The 16,634-nt window shown below is 32.7% G+C and overlaps 2 protein-coding genes across 3 annotated transcripts in view; one reads left to right on the top strand and one right to left on the bottom strand.

Annotated features, from left to right (window-relative positions):
- Positions 1-16,634, top strand: part of LOC107457525 (rho-related GTP-binding protein RhoE-like) — a 251,988-nt gene that overhangs the window by 159,147 nt on the left and 76,207 nt on the right. For both annotated transcript variants that reach the window (XR_015435433.1, XM_087167651.1), the window contains exon 2: positions 1,900-2,033. Coding sequence is in view for 1 of the 2 variants with exons in the window: in XM_087167651.1 (XP_087023777.1) it covers positions 1,938-2,033 (96 nt within the window). In the remaining variant the exon portion in view is untranslated. The remainder of the gene's footprint in view (positions 1-1,899; positions 2,034-16,634) is intronic.
- Positions 9,224-15,950, bottom strand: LOC107457530 (uncharacterized). Its single transcript, XM_016075700.4, has 3 exons — positions 15,798-15,950; positions 11,552-12,971; positions 9,224-9,594 (listed from the first exon to the last, which is right to left on the bottom strand). The coding sequence occupies exons 2-3, from the start codon at positions 12,964-12,966 to the stop codon at positions 9,465-9,467; spliced, it is 1,545 nt and encodes a 514-aa protein (XP_015931186.3). The 5' UTR covers positions 12,967-12,971; positions 15,798-15,950; the 3' UTR covers positions 9,224-9,464.

The raw sequence follows: 16,634 nt of genomic DNA, 5'->3' as shown, positions 1-16,634 counted from the left end.
TGCAGGCATGCTTGAGTTTTGTGTACCAACAGGTAATATTTAATTTTTGAATTGTTTTTATATTTCTATTTGAATTATTTTAGGCACAAAAAGTCCAGAAAGCTAGAATAATTAGTCACGATTATTTATGTAAATATATTAGGCGGACCGGTAACTAATGTCATTTCGTCTCATTAAATATTCGTTATTCTTAAAAAACAATTATTTTTCTTTCTCGATCCATTTCAATTCCTTTTCGATCCGATATTGAAAGGTTTTTGCTAACGAAGGTGCATACATTATTGATTAAAAATAAAATCTGGAAAACAATTATCAAATGCAACGCAACCACGTTACTTTCCGGTCCACCTAATATTTCAGTTGAATTGAGAATTTTTCATACTTTCGTAAAAAGAGAGGTGATTGCTGCCTTTAACAGTTACATACTAACACCTTAACCTTTAAAACACCAAATTATCTCCCCCACAATATTATCAGCCAGCAGTAAAAAAAGGGGTAGTACGTTGAGAATGTTACTAATTAAATTGTTTTATTACTTTCCCAAAATACACAAATAGATATTTTTAAGAAAGGGACATGTATTGCGAGAACTGAATATTTTGAAGCTTCGAATAAGTCATGTGATGCAAAGCACAAATGTTTATAATGAAATAATTTTACGACATTATTATTATTATTATTTTTTTTTGCATTTTTCATTTGTAGAGATTTAAATATAGTTTGTCTCCCGTTTGTTCCCAATCATGGTTCTAGTTCTTCATTTAAACTATTTACGTATACAACCCCGTTTAATGAAGTAAACGGGGGGCGTTTTTTTTTCATTACGGTAAATACATTCTAAACGTATGTAATAGTAGACAGGCAAAAATCTTCTAACTAATGATAGTTTTTCAATACCATGACACTCCTGCATCAAAGTGAATTCCGCGAAGAAAAATCGTTTTCTTTCTATAATTGGACTACAGTGTTTAATGCTAGAAAACCATTATGAAGATGGAAGAATCAGCTTTTTTTTGCATGCATTTCTAAGTGTTTTTACTCTTCACTAAGAGGTGACAAGTATACTTACCATGTCCCGCAGTGTATTGATCTTAAAGACACGATTTACAGCAGAACATCGAAGTCAAGCATCACTGGTGGCGGTCAATAACAAGTGGGTGACAGCTCTGATCAGCCTGCGCTGGGGCAGAGGGTGCCCGATATCAGTCCTCGTTAAACTGTTTTACCGTAAGTGCTTCCCTTTGAGTGCTGGTCGTTGGGCTACCAAAGCAACTTGGCTATCACCTCAGCAGAGGATGTCTTCGGATTATCCTCAAGGATACTTCCCAGACTGTCGCCATTAATCCAGCGTGCAGCTCTAGTGCGACGTAAAGCACCTACCTGCCATTTTCAATTTTTAAACGCCGATGTGAAGAAATACAAAATAAATAAAAAAATTCGTAAAATAGAAGAAAACAAACAATGAAGGGCTTTGTTTACATAAATGTAGGCAACAGTCAAAGTTACCGTGTGCGATCAAGAATAGAGAGTAGCACTGTGAAGCTTCGTCTCTTTGTGCTTTCGTTCTTTGGATTATTTTTCATATCAAGTTTATTTGTAGTTATCAAGACAGAGTGCATAAATTCAGTTATTCATTAGCATATGAGCCAATTCTTTACAGAAGATAAAATTTTAAAACTCTCATTCCCCCTTATATGTATGTAAAAATTTACATATATAAAAAAAAATTTAAAAAAAAAAACAGTCTCATTATTCGAATTATTTTTAGGCAATATTCTAAATGAATCTTTTATAAATCAAACTCAATCCTTAATTCAAAAAATATTTTAACATGGCATTACTAAAAAGAATGACCTTATGAAAGGGCTAATTTTAATAAGTTGTTCTATTTGATTTCAGGTGTGTTACGTGAATTAGAGCAATGCATTGAGTAGTGCATGGAGGAGTGCTCGTGCAAGATTGTTCTCGTTGGTGATAGTCGATGTGGTAAGACCTCACTCATTCACAGATTTGTCAGTGATACTCACTCTCAAGTAAGTACTCAAATTTATAATTTTGATCTCAACAAAATATAAAAACTTAAATTTTATTCACAGAACCAAAACACTTCTGGGAAATCAATGGCGCTTCAAGTGGAAAGTACAATAAAAAATATATCTTAGTACCTTTTTATTAACTCTTTTTCGTGTCTGCAAGAGTGGCATAATTTAATTGAGATTTCGATCATTTTCCAATTTACTAGAGCACTCATGTTGGTACTTTATTTATGTCGCACTAGAGCTGAACCATGGGATATTGGCGACGGTTCGAGAAACATCCCTAAAGATGATCCGAAGATATTTTGATCTTCTGCAGAGTAGATGGCTCCCCCGCTTTGGTAGCCTAACGACCTGCTCGCGAAGTTAAGTTACGGTAGAACAGTTTAACGAGGACCGATACTACGAACCCTCGGTTCCGACGAAGGTTGATCAAAGTGGTCACCCACCCGCTTACTGACCACATCCAGTAATGGTTGACTACTATGTTCCATAGAGAACAGTATCTTTTGCGATCAGTTCACTGAGGAAAGCCCTAGAGTACACAGATCTCAACTGAAGTAAGTTTCAATTATTTCCTACTTGATACAAGAAGAATTCGTTAACATTTTATCGTCGTTGGGAATTTGTCAATTAAACGTTTGATAATTTTCCGATTAGTTAGGGTGCTAAACGCTGAATTGGAGCTTTTTGATGGATAAAAATACAAGTTCCAAATTATCTTTGCCAGAATAAGCAGAATTTATATCACCAAACAGATTTAATTTTCAATTAATGTTTTCAAAATTTTTCAACTATCTAGAGAGCTCAAATTTTAACTGGAGCTCTATACCAGGCATTAATAAAAGTACAATTTCTTTCCAAAATGATGCAAACAAAATTTATTTGTTATCAAAATGCGACCACTTTGCAACATAAGACAAGACGGACGAAAATAAAATTGGAAAACTATTCTTTTTAAATAGACTAAAAATATAACAAATAATTTGCTTTTGTGAGAATTAAAACAAAAAATAAATAAAAATAAACACGTTGAGATCATGACTTTTAATACCATGACTTTTTTTACTGTGTCTTTTAAAAGAGATGCCTTACGTTTGCGGTGTGACAAAAGTTAAATTATTTTCTCTTTTTAAGTGAGTCCACTTTGAAAACATTTTTTTTTAAAAATTATTATTTTATTTTTATTTTTCACAGTTCGGTAACAAATGAAGGTAAAGGATTTTTGACTTACATATCAGCACTACACCCAATTATGTTAGCCTGGTCGGTAGGGCGCTGGGCCCACGTCCGAGAGTTCATGGGTTCGAACCCCGCCGGGCGAAGTCTCCCCGTGTAGTAAAGTGACTGATGCGCGTTAAATCTGTCGAGTCGCAAAAGTCCTCTATGCTCCCATAACAAATCAATACCTCTGGGGGTACTGGATTGGAGATCGATCGTTCTTTGGTTCAGGTCAAAATTACGATCTGTGAATGATTGAATGGATGTATTAATGGTTCCACCCTATAAACGGGTGGGACGTATGGTGTGGCAGAAGTCGAATTCTTGGCCATAGATGGCGCCACTGGAAAACTAGAACAATCGCACCCCCTCTGCCTAAACAGGTATGCGTCAACAACAACCTAATTATGTCATTTAAATCTTTGGATTATATATTAGTTAAGCACTTGGTAAATTGTCAATTTAAGTTTTTCCATAACACTATCATAGTTTGATAATTTTACAGAATTCTAGCTGAGTACACGTTCTTCGTACGGGTTGAATAAAATAAAAGTAAGGAATCAATATATCAGTACGGAAAAAAAAACGAAATCATGCTCAATACTCAAAACTGAAAGGCATATACCGACACAATTAATATAACAGAAGTGTTTTGCTTTTTGGACTGTTTACTTTAATCTTAACTCTTAACATAACTGATCCACATCAGTTTTAAGTATGCTTGCACGATTTTTTATTTTAAATTGGGCAGAGGTAAATAAAAAAAGCAAAGAACTATTTGTCTCGCCTGCTAATAAATTGGTAATAAAATAGTTCGGATACAACATCTTTTTTCGTTCTGAAAATGCCCCTTACCTGGTTCTTCCACTAAGTTTTTCAATTAATGAAGTTAAACTAATTTAATTTTTTTTATATAATATTATCTGTTGCTCTTTTTGGTGGCTTTACGTTATTAAAGGTCCCGCAGTGGACTGATCGTTAAGATACGGTTCCCAGCAGAACACCGAAGTCAAGCACCACTGGCTACGGTCAGTGTGCGGGTGGGTGACCACTTGGATCAGTCTGCGTAGGGATCGAGGGTGCGCGGTATTGGTCCTCGTTAAACTGTGCTACCGTAAAGCGCTCGACTTCGCGCGCAAGTCGGGGGTGCCATCCCCTCCGCAGAGGATCAAAATTGTGATGGCATGTCTTCGGATCATCCTCCGGGATGTTTCCCAGACCGTCGCCAATAGCCCATTGTGCAGCTCTAGTGTGACGTAAATTAACAACAACAACGTTATCAAAGCTACCAAAATTCATTATTTGTAGTTTATCCCATTAGAATAGAGATAAAATGTATTTAGCATCCTTGGTCATGATGCTATTGCTCGATGCTAACTCATGATAGTTAAAATTTTCTCAAGTACATATCCCTTTTCATGGGCCGAAAAACACTTACTTCCAAAGTATAGGTGTTAAAACTGCTTAGTATTGATGCTGTTTTAATAATCACGAAATATATCATTATAATACAGTAAAACCTCTCGGCTCCACATTAAAATGGTCAATACTGGAAATTGGTAGTTCTTAGGGATAACCTCCATTGACTTCAAAACGTTATCGAAGGTATATTACTTTTCGCAAACGATATTAATTTTAGTCAGTGTTATTTTCTTGGTTTTTCATGAAAATCGGAGCGAAGGATAAACTTAAGCGTCAATAAAAATGACGCCTACTGATATAATTATGTGTAAAAACAAATTTACCAATTATGAACGATAGAACTACTTAGAATTTTATTTGTTTTTTGCTTAACCCTTTCCTTCCAGCTCCCGTGAAAATGACGGAGTGAGGTTTCACCCTCTATTTTTCGCTCCCGTCATATTTCTGGGCTGGAGTTTTCAGTAGTAACGAGCTAATAAGAATAAAACTAATTAATTTCTTTTGCCCGGAAAGCATTTTATTTCTCATTTTACACACCAGATGGCAGTACCAGGATATTTTTAAGGTAATTGTAGATAGTTTATTTTAAACTAGATATCAGCATAGGATGTTTGGATGTCAGAAGAAAAATAGGCACCTTTATGATCATTTTCTTGAAAATTAACCGATCGTTTCGAATTTAATTTTACATTATAAAAATTAGTTAACTTTAAAGCTTGTTTGTTTGAGATGCTTAGTTTTTTTTCTAAAAGAATTCTTTTCTTTCTAATTTAACTTTCAGCTCTGAAAATAAACCATTGATAGCATAGTCTTTAGTACACTCTAAATTATTGCAACATGAGATTGTAGATATCTTTCAGAGATCGTCACAAATAGCTCTCTAAATAAAAGCCTCACATAGTTATTTTCAATTGAATACTTTAATCAAGTGATTTTAATGACCTTTCTATTGTAATTAAACCTGTAGGCTATTCATTAAATCTTTAGAATCCATTCAGTTATAATTTATAATTCTGATATAATAGTTTCACAAGTATATAAGTAAAAAAATACCTATACAGGACATTTTTTTATTAAAAATTTACTGTTAAAAACGTTAAGAACAATACTAATGAGAAAATTCAAAATGAGCTTTGAAATTTCGTTCTAACGCAACATTACCTCCAAAAAGTTTATGAGACAGACTTCTACAGACAGCATAATTATGCTAAAAATTTTAAACTAAGCTTTGTCTGACATTTTATGTCATTTCTCTTCGAAACTAATTTATCAGAGTCAACTAATTAACGCTACCAGTTCTCCTGAACTCAAAGGCATGATGTAAATTAGAGAAAATAAATTGCTGTTGTAAAAATGATAATTGAGATTTAAATTATGAAACTGGAATGCAAATAACTGTCTGGGAATGCTCTCGGGATAATTTGTTTTCAATTGACTTCTGAATGTCTAAAATTAAAACGCAAATTTTTCCATGCGCCATTTTGAAATGGAATGCCTGGATGAAAAAGCAAGTAATGTTTAGAACTATTTTTCTCACTTACTAATTATTATAATGAATTTAATTTTGAAATTTTACCGATCGAAATTTTTAAAGAATAGTTTATTGTAAAAGGTTTCTTACTTGATATAACTATTTTTATGCAATATGACATATTGTGAAAGAAATTTCTACATCAAAATTTCAACTGTATTTAAAGCGCAAGAAAGCATGCTGGGGAATTTTATTGAAGAGCATGAAATACCGACTTTAAGAATAATAACATGAAAAATGAATTGGACAAAATTGTTGTTGTTGTAGTTAATTTACGTCGCACTAGAGCTGCATGATGGGTTATTGGCGACGGTCTGGAAAACATCCCTGAGGATAATCCGAAGACATGCCATCACATTTTTGATCCTCTACAGAGGGGATGGCACCCCCACTTCGGTAGCCCGACGACCTGCACGCGAAGTCGAGCACTTTACGGTAGAACAGTTTAACGAGGACCAATACCCACACCCTAGGTCCCTACGCAGAGCAATCCAAGTGGTCACCCATCCACACACTGATCGCAGTCAGTGATGCTTGACTTCGGGGATCTTGTTGTTAATTTACGTCGCACTAGAACTGCACAGTGGGCTATTGGCGACGGTCTGGGAAACATCCCGGAGGATGATCCGAAGACATGCCATCCCAATATTGATCCTCTGCGGAGGGGATGTCACCCCCGCTTCGGTAGCCCGACGACCTGCGTGCGAAGTCGAGCACTTCGGGGATCTGCTGAGAACCGTGTGAATTGGACAAAATGAAAAAAATCATGAATTGAAAAATAAGAAATATTAATGTGTTTAGATCGGTAAAAAGATTCGAAATAAGCGTAATAAACTCGAAAAAATTTCAATGGAACTCTATTAAAGCGAAAAAAAATCAACGTGACTTTTTATTGCTCATCAATTACAAAAATATATTTTTAAATGTAAGAAGACTTATTTTAATACTCGTATATCTCAACAAAATTGTTTGTCACGTATCACACCTCTTTCCCCTGCAATCGAGAACTTTGTAATAATTTGTTTCTTAACGACAAGTAATTTGTTATATATTACAATTATTCTACTGAATGTTACAAAAACTATAATTCATCATTTTTAGTTGATTTAAAAAGAAATTATTAGAGGATATTAAGATTTCTGAGCAAATAACTATTTTAGTTTCAGTTGCTAATGGAATTAGAATTATCGTAGTTATAGTTATTAAAATTTTCTAAATGTAATATCATTTGTCCAAAATCTTGCCATTTTGTTAATATTTTAAAACAAACTCAAAGCACAATATCTTATAAGGTTTTAATTTAGCTTTAATGAAATAAAAAAATACTATTAAAAGTTACTGAGTTCATAGATTGAGCAAATTTTAAATTTCACGAGAGATCTGCAGATAGTTAATGTAGATAAATAAGTAAAGTCAAAGTTTCAAGACCAGACTGTATCTTGCCATTTAACCAAAAAGTAAATAGTGTTTTCTAAAAAATCTAAGTGATCTGCAATTAACTAAATTTTAACTAAATATTACTAAAGGTTTAAAAATCTATCGTTTTTCCCTTTAACTCAATAATTGACACCTAGTACATCAACTCTTAACTTACTGTTGAAGAAAGTTTGATAAAAATTTAAATTTTAGTCATACGAGCAGCGATTCACAAAACAATTTAGTCTAATATAAGCAACAAGTATGGATTTTAAAAATATGTAAATCTTAATTTGCTGAGAGATCCTAAAATTTACCATGAAAAAGCTATTTAACAATCTGGTATTCTCCATCGAAATTTTTCCATAAATTTAGGAATTTAGATGTTCTCGAAGCAGTTGTCTAGTTTCAGCAGATGGAATGCAGCGATAATCCCCATTATATATCATTCTTAAAAATCAATTTCATGAAATATTTCTTAACGATTTAAAACTATTGATCACATTTTATAGTTATTAAAAATCAGTCGAACTGATGCTTTTGATTCACTACTGATATTTTATTACTACGTTCTACTAAAATTTTGCCTGAGGTGCGGAATAGAGTAAATCCGACCACTTTTAGACTAGCTAGAGCACTTCAATCTCTAGCTCCGCATGGCATGGCAATGAAAGTTTAAAACGTTTCTCTAACATTACAAGCAGAATTTATATAACTATATTGTAGCTAAAAAGAATTTGTTTAACATTTGACTACTTTTAAACAAACATGAAACTTTCTTCAATAATTTTTTTCTCGGAATTAACCACCTTCCTTCTCGCTCCCGTAAAAATGACGGGGTGAGTTTTCGCTCGCTATTTCTTGCTCCCGTGATATTGACGGGCTGGAGTGTTCAGTAGTAATGCGCCAATAAATATAAAACTAATTCATTTCTTTTGCCCGGAAAGCATTTTATTTCTCATTTTACGCTCCAGAGAGCAGTACCAGGATATTTTTAAGGTAATTGTAAATAGTTAGTTTACTTTAAACTAGTTACTAACACTAATCAAATACGTGTATTTGGCAAAATAGACACTTTTAAGACAGTTTTCGTGAAAGTTAACCGATCGTTAAGGGGTTCAATTTAAAAACACATCACTTTCGTACTACTTCGTAGTCTGAAAATTGTAAATTCCAACCTCTTTCAGAAATTAGATGTCTTTAGTTTTAGATTTCATAAAGATTTTTCAGAAGCATTCCTCCAGCAGCACATTGTGGGCTATGGTGTCAGGATGGTTAATGCTTAACTTCATGAAAGGCTGGAACTGTAAGGGGGTCAGCATTGCGTGCAAGCCACTTTTACTTCCCGAAAGAGCTAATACCCATTGATTTAATGATTGGTGGGCATCAAGCAGTCCCTGAGGAATGAACTTCAGTCCCTCACAATAGTCACGACTGAGGAAAGTGTCTAATCTATAACGTCGTGGCTAATTCATTTTTAGTCTCTTTAAAAAAATGTAGGTTTTAAAATTTATATTTCATACTTTTTAGCGAAATTCGGCAGAATGTGTTCGAGGTGACTGAAAAAGTTTATATCAGTATTAAAGAAACTAAAAAACACAATGTAAAATAATTTATTTCAAATTAAAATTTCTAATAAGTATTAAAAGTTATTTCGAGAATACATTTACAGACTGGAAAAACTATACAGTTAACAAACCGTAAGTTTCGTTAACGAAACTTTGTTTGGCACTTTTAGTTAAAGCGAGTAAATAAAATTAAGGACTTGGCAGGGACTGTGAAAACTTTCAATTTAAGTTGTCCATTCTATCGAAATCCGTTTTGGACTTGCACTCAATTCAGCTTGTCTTTAAGCTTTCAAGAAGCATGGCTTTTATCTTGTCTTCACCAACGCCAAAGTCTTTGTCGATCAAATCGACTAACGATTTTTCTTCTGCACCGGTGGGATCAAGTTCTTTCCCATGTAATCTAAAAAGTAAAGATATCACTTAACAAGGGTAAAGATACTGATGCTGAAAGTTAAAAATTCATATATTCATAAACATTTCGAAAATTTAAATATTTTTGCTGCTTATATTGAGTTATTTCCAAAAGTATTACACAGCAATCTGTTCCTTGAATTTAAAATTTGCTCGATAGAACAGAATTTAGTACGCTTAAATTTGTTTTAACGTTTAGAGTATGCGTGTTTCAGAAAAATGCAAGAAATATTTGTATTGGTGCGTTTGATATTAAAATTAAGAGTTTTAAATCGTATTTTATTTAAGTTTGCTGCCTACTATCTATCTATCTATATTATATAAAACGCTAATACGTACGTATGTATGTATCAATAAAACCGATGATATTTCTTTTCTCGCGCTGGCAACAGTTTTCATTTTTAATTGATTGGATTCGGCGCGAAAGAGCACGTAGTGAGCAATCAGATAACAATAACCAGAGTGAGCATTATCAGGTTGTTCAATTCAGATTCATGCACTAAAAACATGACAATATTTAATTAGGAATTAATTAATTAATTGAAGTGAGAATGCTTTAAAAGGCCGCTGTTGAATTGATATTTTTCTACTGGGAGCTACCTAAACGTCTAAAAAACGTTTAAGTGTTTGTATTCAATGCATTGAATTTTTTTATATTTCGCGTTTATTTATGCATTGAATTTTCACGCTTTAAAATGCAGAATATTAGTGAAGCAATATTTGATAATTTATTTTGCTAATATGTTTCTTATTTAGCTAATGTTTTGATTTTTTCACCATGTACAATCTAAATAGCTAATATACTTTTTTAAAAGCCAATAAGAACATTGGTAGAATTCTTCTACATAAGTACAATACTATGTCTTTGATGATAAAATACTACGTCTTTGATGATAAAATACTACGTCTTTGATGATAATATATTATGTCTTTGATGATAATATATTATGTCTTTGATGATAATATATTATGTCTTTGATGATAATATATTATGTCTTTGATGATAATATATTATGTCTTTGATGATAATATATTATGTCTTTGATGATAATATATTATGTCTTTGATGATAATATATTATGTCTTTGATGATAATATATTATGTCTTTGATGATAATATATTATGTCTTTGATGATAATATATTATGTCTTTGTGCTAGAACATTGTGTTCATTGGCGAGCGAGAGCAGCGAGCCATGGTGCACGGCGTGAACCACATAGGATTGCGTAGCAATTCTCGGGGGATGGCGAGCGTTAGCGAGCAGGGGGCGGAGCCTCCTAGTTCTAAATTAAAAGCGTGGTCAACTGAATGCTTGTGAACCACGAGTACTGAAATAAAAGCACTTTTACAAAATTTATGTTTTAGCAAATGTTTAAGTATTACAATAAAGTTATAAAATTAGTAAATTATCATTCCTCAAACCAAAGAGAATTTTAAAAATGACATACTGACAATTTTGACTCATTTTACAAAAGATTTAAAAAATTTTAAGTTTTTTTATTTGACGGATGTAATAAACTTCAAAGGGGTAAAAAACTACGATATTTTATTTTAATGTTTTGCGCATAAAAAGCTACCATTCAACCAGATAGTTACTTTCACATATCAGACTGCTACAATTCCGAATGGTTAGAAATAAACTGTGCAAAGATGTAGAAATGCATTTCTTTTAAATCAAAAGTAAAAAAAAATTGTTAACACGTTGAAGGTAGTATGATAAACGAATGGGTATGATCTTTAAAAATAAAATGACAAATGAAAATATTTCAAAAATTTGAGAGCTTTTGTAATTCTAAAGCGAAAAAACTAAAACGTCAAAAAAAAACACATTTAAATTTAGAAAGGTCAAATTTAACATGACATTTAAAATCTGAATATTTTCTGGGATTTTTTAAAACACATGCAATGAAAGCAGAAAAAGGAAATAGTTTAACTTGTTACTTACTCCATTTTTACTGGCTCTTTCTTTATGATAGCCTTTTCCCTGATGATTTCAACAGGAACCTTGATTGGTTTTGGAATTGGAAACGGTACAGCTTTCAATATAGGAACAAACACTGGTTTCTTCACAGGAATCGGTATTTTGACTTTCACAAATTTTGGAATAGGCACTGGAACTGGTTTCTTGTAGAAAGTTGGCTTATATATTTTCACAGGCTTCGGTACCATGAACGGCTTTGGAAATGGGACAGACTTTGGAATTTTTACTATTTTTGGATAGGGTACAATTTTAGGAATCATTTTCACTTTTTTCACAATAACAGGTATCGGCACTTTCTTAGGTACAGGTATTTTTTTCATAACTGGAACAATTTTTGGAATTTTCACTATTTTCGGTATGGGAACAAGATGTGGTACAGGAACAGATGTAGGCTTCTCTTTAATAACAATGTGAATAGGTTGCTTAACGATCTTCGGAATTGGTTTTGGAAAAGGTTTAAATATTGGTACTGGTATAGGTTTCGGCACGGGAATGAACTTTTTCTTAATGTAGGGTTTTGGAACTGGAATAGGAACTGGCTTTTTTACAAAGTAAGGTTTAAATACTTTGACAGGCTTAGGTTTCATGTAAGGACTTGGAACCGGAATAAACTTTGGAACTTTTACAATCTTTGGAATAGGTACGAATTTCGGTATGGGCTTTATTTTAGTTACAACATGAGGAACTGGATACGGTTTTTTGATGAAGACAGGTTTCTTAACTGGCACTAATTTTGGCAATTTTACAATCTTTGGAACTGGCACAAATTTCGGAACGGGAATCTTCTTTGGTTTTTCCTTGATTACAATATGTATGGGTTGTTTTACAACCTTTGGTACAGGGATTGGCATAGGTACAAACTTAGGAATGAATACTTTTTTTGGCACCGGAACTGGTACTTTCTTTTTGTAAAATTTTGGCACGGGGACTGGAAACAACTTTGGTACTGGAACTGGTTTTGGTATGGGAACTTCTTTCTTGTAAAAGTAAGGTTTTGGTATAGGTATCTTTTTTATAACTTTCACTGGTTTAGGAATCAAAACTTTCTTCGGTATGAGTTTGAATTTTGGCACAAAGTAAGGAACTGGCAGTGGTTTTAAGACAGGTACTTTTTTTAAAACCGGAACAACTTTTGGTACGGGAACGTAATGCTTCACAGGATATGGATGCGGCACCTTAATTAAATTTGGCTTATCTCTGATTATAATTTTAACTGGCTGAACAGTCCAATCTTCTTTGGTTCCTCCTTTTGGTATCCCAAGATCTAAACTTCTTGCACTCCTAGTGTTTCCTTTGGTTTTCGGTGTAAGTTCTTCATCTAATAAGGAGACGGAGAATCCGCAGAGTGAAAAGAGCAATAAAATCTGGTAAGCTTTCATCGTACCTGAAAAAAAAAGACTGAAAATTAAAAAATTTAAGAAAATAAAAATGGTCACTTTAAGAATGCTTTAATTTTCTTGATACGATGATACGTATATTTTAGAACATTTTCTTTAAAAAATGATTAAAATTATTGAATTTGTCGCATACACCAAGTAAATATTTTATAACCGCCATTGAACAGGCGACAAAATTCTGAGTTGTCTGATAGTTGATTGATAGTCGTACAACTCCGTAGTCTTGTAATTTTGAGCCAAACTCTCAGAAGACTAAAGGAACTCTTAGATCGAGCATTGGAACAAATTAGCCTTTCGTGGAGGACTTTTTGATGGAACTATCAAATATGTTTTAATGATGGGTTGGAATTATGGGTTAAAATTAGATCATGGGTTAGAATCCGCTTACCGTCCGTCTAATGGGAGGTTTTGATGGAACTAACCCGGATTTGTGTTACATGGATAAGAAAACCACGAAACCCTCCCATCATTATACCGACGGTAAGCGGATTCTAACCCATGATATGCTTACCACCAAAGACATTTCAATTCACCACTGTGGTAGGGGCGAGTTAGGGAGCAGAATTCGTATTAATCAGACAACGTTGGGATTCGAACCTAAGTTAGCTCATTTTGAGGCAAACGATTTATCCCCTGACATACTTAGCAAAAAGTTTGAAAAATTACCATGGATACCGTCTACATTAAAACAAGGAAGATATAGGGCAGGGCAAAGTTGCTCAATACCTTTATATAGTTATATTTTTTCTAATTTTTAGTATTAAAGTAACTATTTAAAAATTTAAATTGAACGAGATAACGTAGGAGTTTCCTTCATTACGCTTCAGTTCATTTTTTACCAAGTTTATATCAACTTGCCTTCGTGTATGTCTGTTCAGGTGTAATTTCGTAATCGATTTTAAACTAACTTCCCGACTAGCTACAGACTTCAAATTTGGTACATAGTTCAGAAATGGATGACAATGCATGAAAATGAAGAGAAAAAAGACATACAAAGTAAAATAAAATTAAAATTAAAGAAAAATTATCATTTTCGTAATTGTCTTTTGTTACTATTTTGAAATAATCAAATCGACGTCACATGTCATTCGAAAAGTTGTGTACAGTGAGTGAAAAAATTGAGATTTTGAGTACAAAAAAAATTAAAATATTCTAAAAACAACGTTTTTGTAGTGGAGAATTTAAAAACAGAAATTTGAAAAACGAAAAACGTGGGGCGCATGAAATACATAACAGTATATATACACATGCACATTTTCTCACTCATACACATGCACAACCACATACACATTCAGATACAATTATAAATAGGCATACACATATTCTCATGAGCCCACATATTGTTACTGTTATGAATTTCACGAGCCCCACGTTTTTCAAATTTTTGTTTTTTAATTATTATTCTCCACTACAAAAATGTGGTTTTTAAAGATATTTTATTTTGATTTTTTTTAGATAATAAATTATTTTTATCACGAAGAAACAAAGGCCAGATATTTCTCAAATGTCTTGTTGACCCACAGACAAACTAGAAACATTGGACCCAGAGAAGGATCTTCAAAAAAATGAACTGTTTGCTATCATGGATATTTTTTAACTTTTACTGATTTTGTTATTCTGCAACTTTAGTGGCGAATTTAGAAATTATAATTTAACAATTTGAGTCCCTTTTTAGAATACTGAATTTAATTTTACAAATTATTGGAATAGACGATAACGTTGCTATCTAAAATACACAAGAAAAATTCTTATTATTTCAAAAAAATAGTAGTTTTAACCGATTAAAATAACACATAGTAGTTTTAACTGATTAAATACACAGCTGAAACTATATAAATTAAACGCATGATGGCGAGTCTGGTTATTTATTTTTTAACAAGCGAAAGTAAATATGCTTTTTGGAATATTTTACAAATAAATGCAGTATATGAAAATTTTAAGACACGTAACTTAAGCCCAATATTTGCAGTAAGTGAAGAAATTAAAAATGAATAAATTGCTAGAATAATAAATACATGTACGCAAATCAGAATTTGGTATACATTACGATACTCTCTTTATTAAAAGATCTTTCCTTATATTCAGTTTTTGAATAAATTTTAGACAAAATTTTCTGCAAAACATTCAAAACTATTGTTAAAATTACAAGAAATATTAACGCTTATACAAAGTTTTTATTTCACTTTCACAAATAGTTAGAGAAATATTTATTTATACCAACAGATTACTGTTTAAACGCAAATTAAATTTAAGAATCCAACCTATTTTTAGATGTCAAATAAACTCATAAAACAGATGTAGTTTCATAAATTGCATTAATTTCTCACGTTTTTGAGCACTTAAAAAGGTTTCTGATGAAATTAAACTAGAGATTAATCCAAATTTTATGTCTGCCATAATTCGGCTAAGGGCTATTTGTTAAACAGAATCAAAGATTCTGCTATGTGTTTAAATAGCTTTAAAATAGAAATCTATGGAATAAAACATTAGAATATTGATATTTTATATTTTAACGAAAATATTTTGTATTGAATACGGAAAGTCCTATTTCAAAATTCGACTTTCATTTCTTAATTTAGAACATAAGACATTTGAATTTATATATAGAAAAAAAAATTAGAAGAAACCTTGCTAATAAATTATTCCAATTATATAGATAAGCGTGCGAGAACAAGTACGTAAAACGGTAAAGGATGTAAATATAACTTGATACAAGCTGATTCTAAGAAATTAGTACTACTGAACTTTACCTATTTTTATTTGTTGAATAAATTAAACTGAATTATAATATTTTTAATAAAATGCATGCCTACCTTTATTTTATGTTTCTCCGATACACTTTCAAGAGTCGTTCATCTCATTCCGGTAAAATCTATATCCCCCAGAGAACTCAAAAACTTTTCAAACTCTTTCCTCCAATTCCCGTAAGCATGTGAATAATATCGATAATGATGAAATACTCAAACGGCATCACGGTTACAGCTATCGAATAATTGCATTGCTTTTTATTGAAATTCTCCCCCCGAACGGCAAACTTTTAAATTTTGAAAAATGAGCTTTCAAATTCCTTTGAGCGCAGTAAACTTGCTGTGTTTGCAATTACATTTCTTTTAAAGAAAAGATTCACTGAATAATGATGAGCGATTAGGGTGAGGGATTAAAGAACTTATCGTTCACTGAAACTTTCTCTACTTAAATTGTTCCCCAACTACATTGGAAAAATATTTATAGTATTTGCTGTAGTTTACTTAAAATTGTACATCGCGATCTCAAAATATTTTATGTCTTGAGAATTATTGAAATCCTTGCGTTTTAATTAGAATAAAACTACAATATGAGAATTATATTTGCTTAGATTTATAGTCCCACAGTGGACTGATCGTTAAGACACGGTTCTCAGCAGATCACCAAAGTCAAGCATCACTGGTTACGGTCAGTGTGCGGGTGGGTGACCACTTGGATCAGTCTGCGTAGGGACCGAGGGTGTGCGGTATTTGGTCCTCGTTAAACTGTGCTACCGTAAAGTGCTCGACTTCGCGTGCAGGTCGTCAGGCTACCGAAGCGGGGGTGCCATTCCCTCTGCAGAGGATCAAAATTGTGATGGCTTGTCTTCGGATCATCCTCAGGGATGTTTCCCAGACCGTCGCCAA

This window comes from Parasteatoda tepidariorum, chromosome 7 (assembly GCF_982258835.1).
Source record: "Parasteatoda tepidariorum strain Cologne lab strain chromosome 7, Ptep-v5.0, whole genome shotgun sequence".
Lineage (NCBI taxonomy): Eukaryota > Metazoa > Arthropoda > Arachnida > Araneae > Theridiidae > Parasteatoda > Parasteatoda tepidariorum.
The sequence above is the reverse complement of the archived record's forward strand: the minus strand, read 5'-3'. Positions and strand labels throughout refer to the sequence as shown.

Excerpts from the sequence above, each read along its gene's own strand:
- LOC107457530 (XM_016075700.4), bottom strand. The coding sequence starts at position 12,966 with ATGAAAGCTTACCAGATTTTATTGCTCTTTTCACTCTGCGGATTCTCC. Across the intron at positions 9,595-11,551 it reads AAAGAGCCAGTAAAAATGGA|ATTACATGGGAAAGAACTTG; the intron begins GTAAGTAACAAG and ends TTTACTTTTTAG.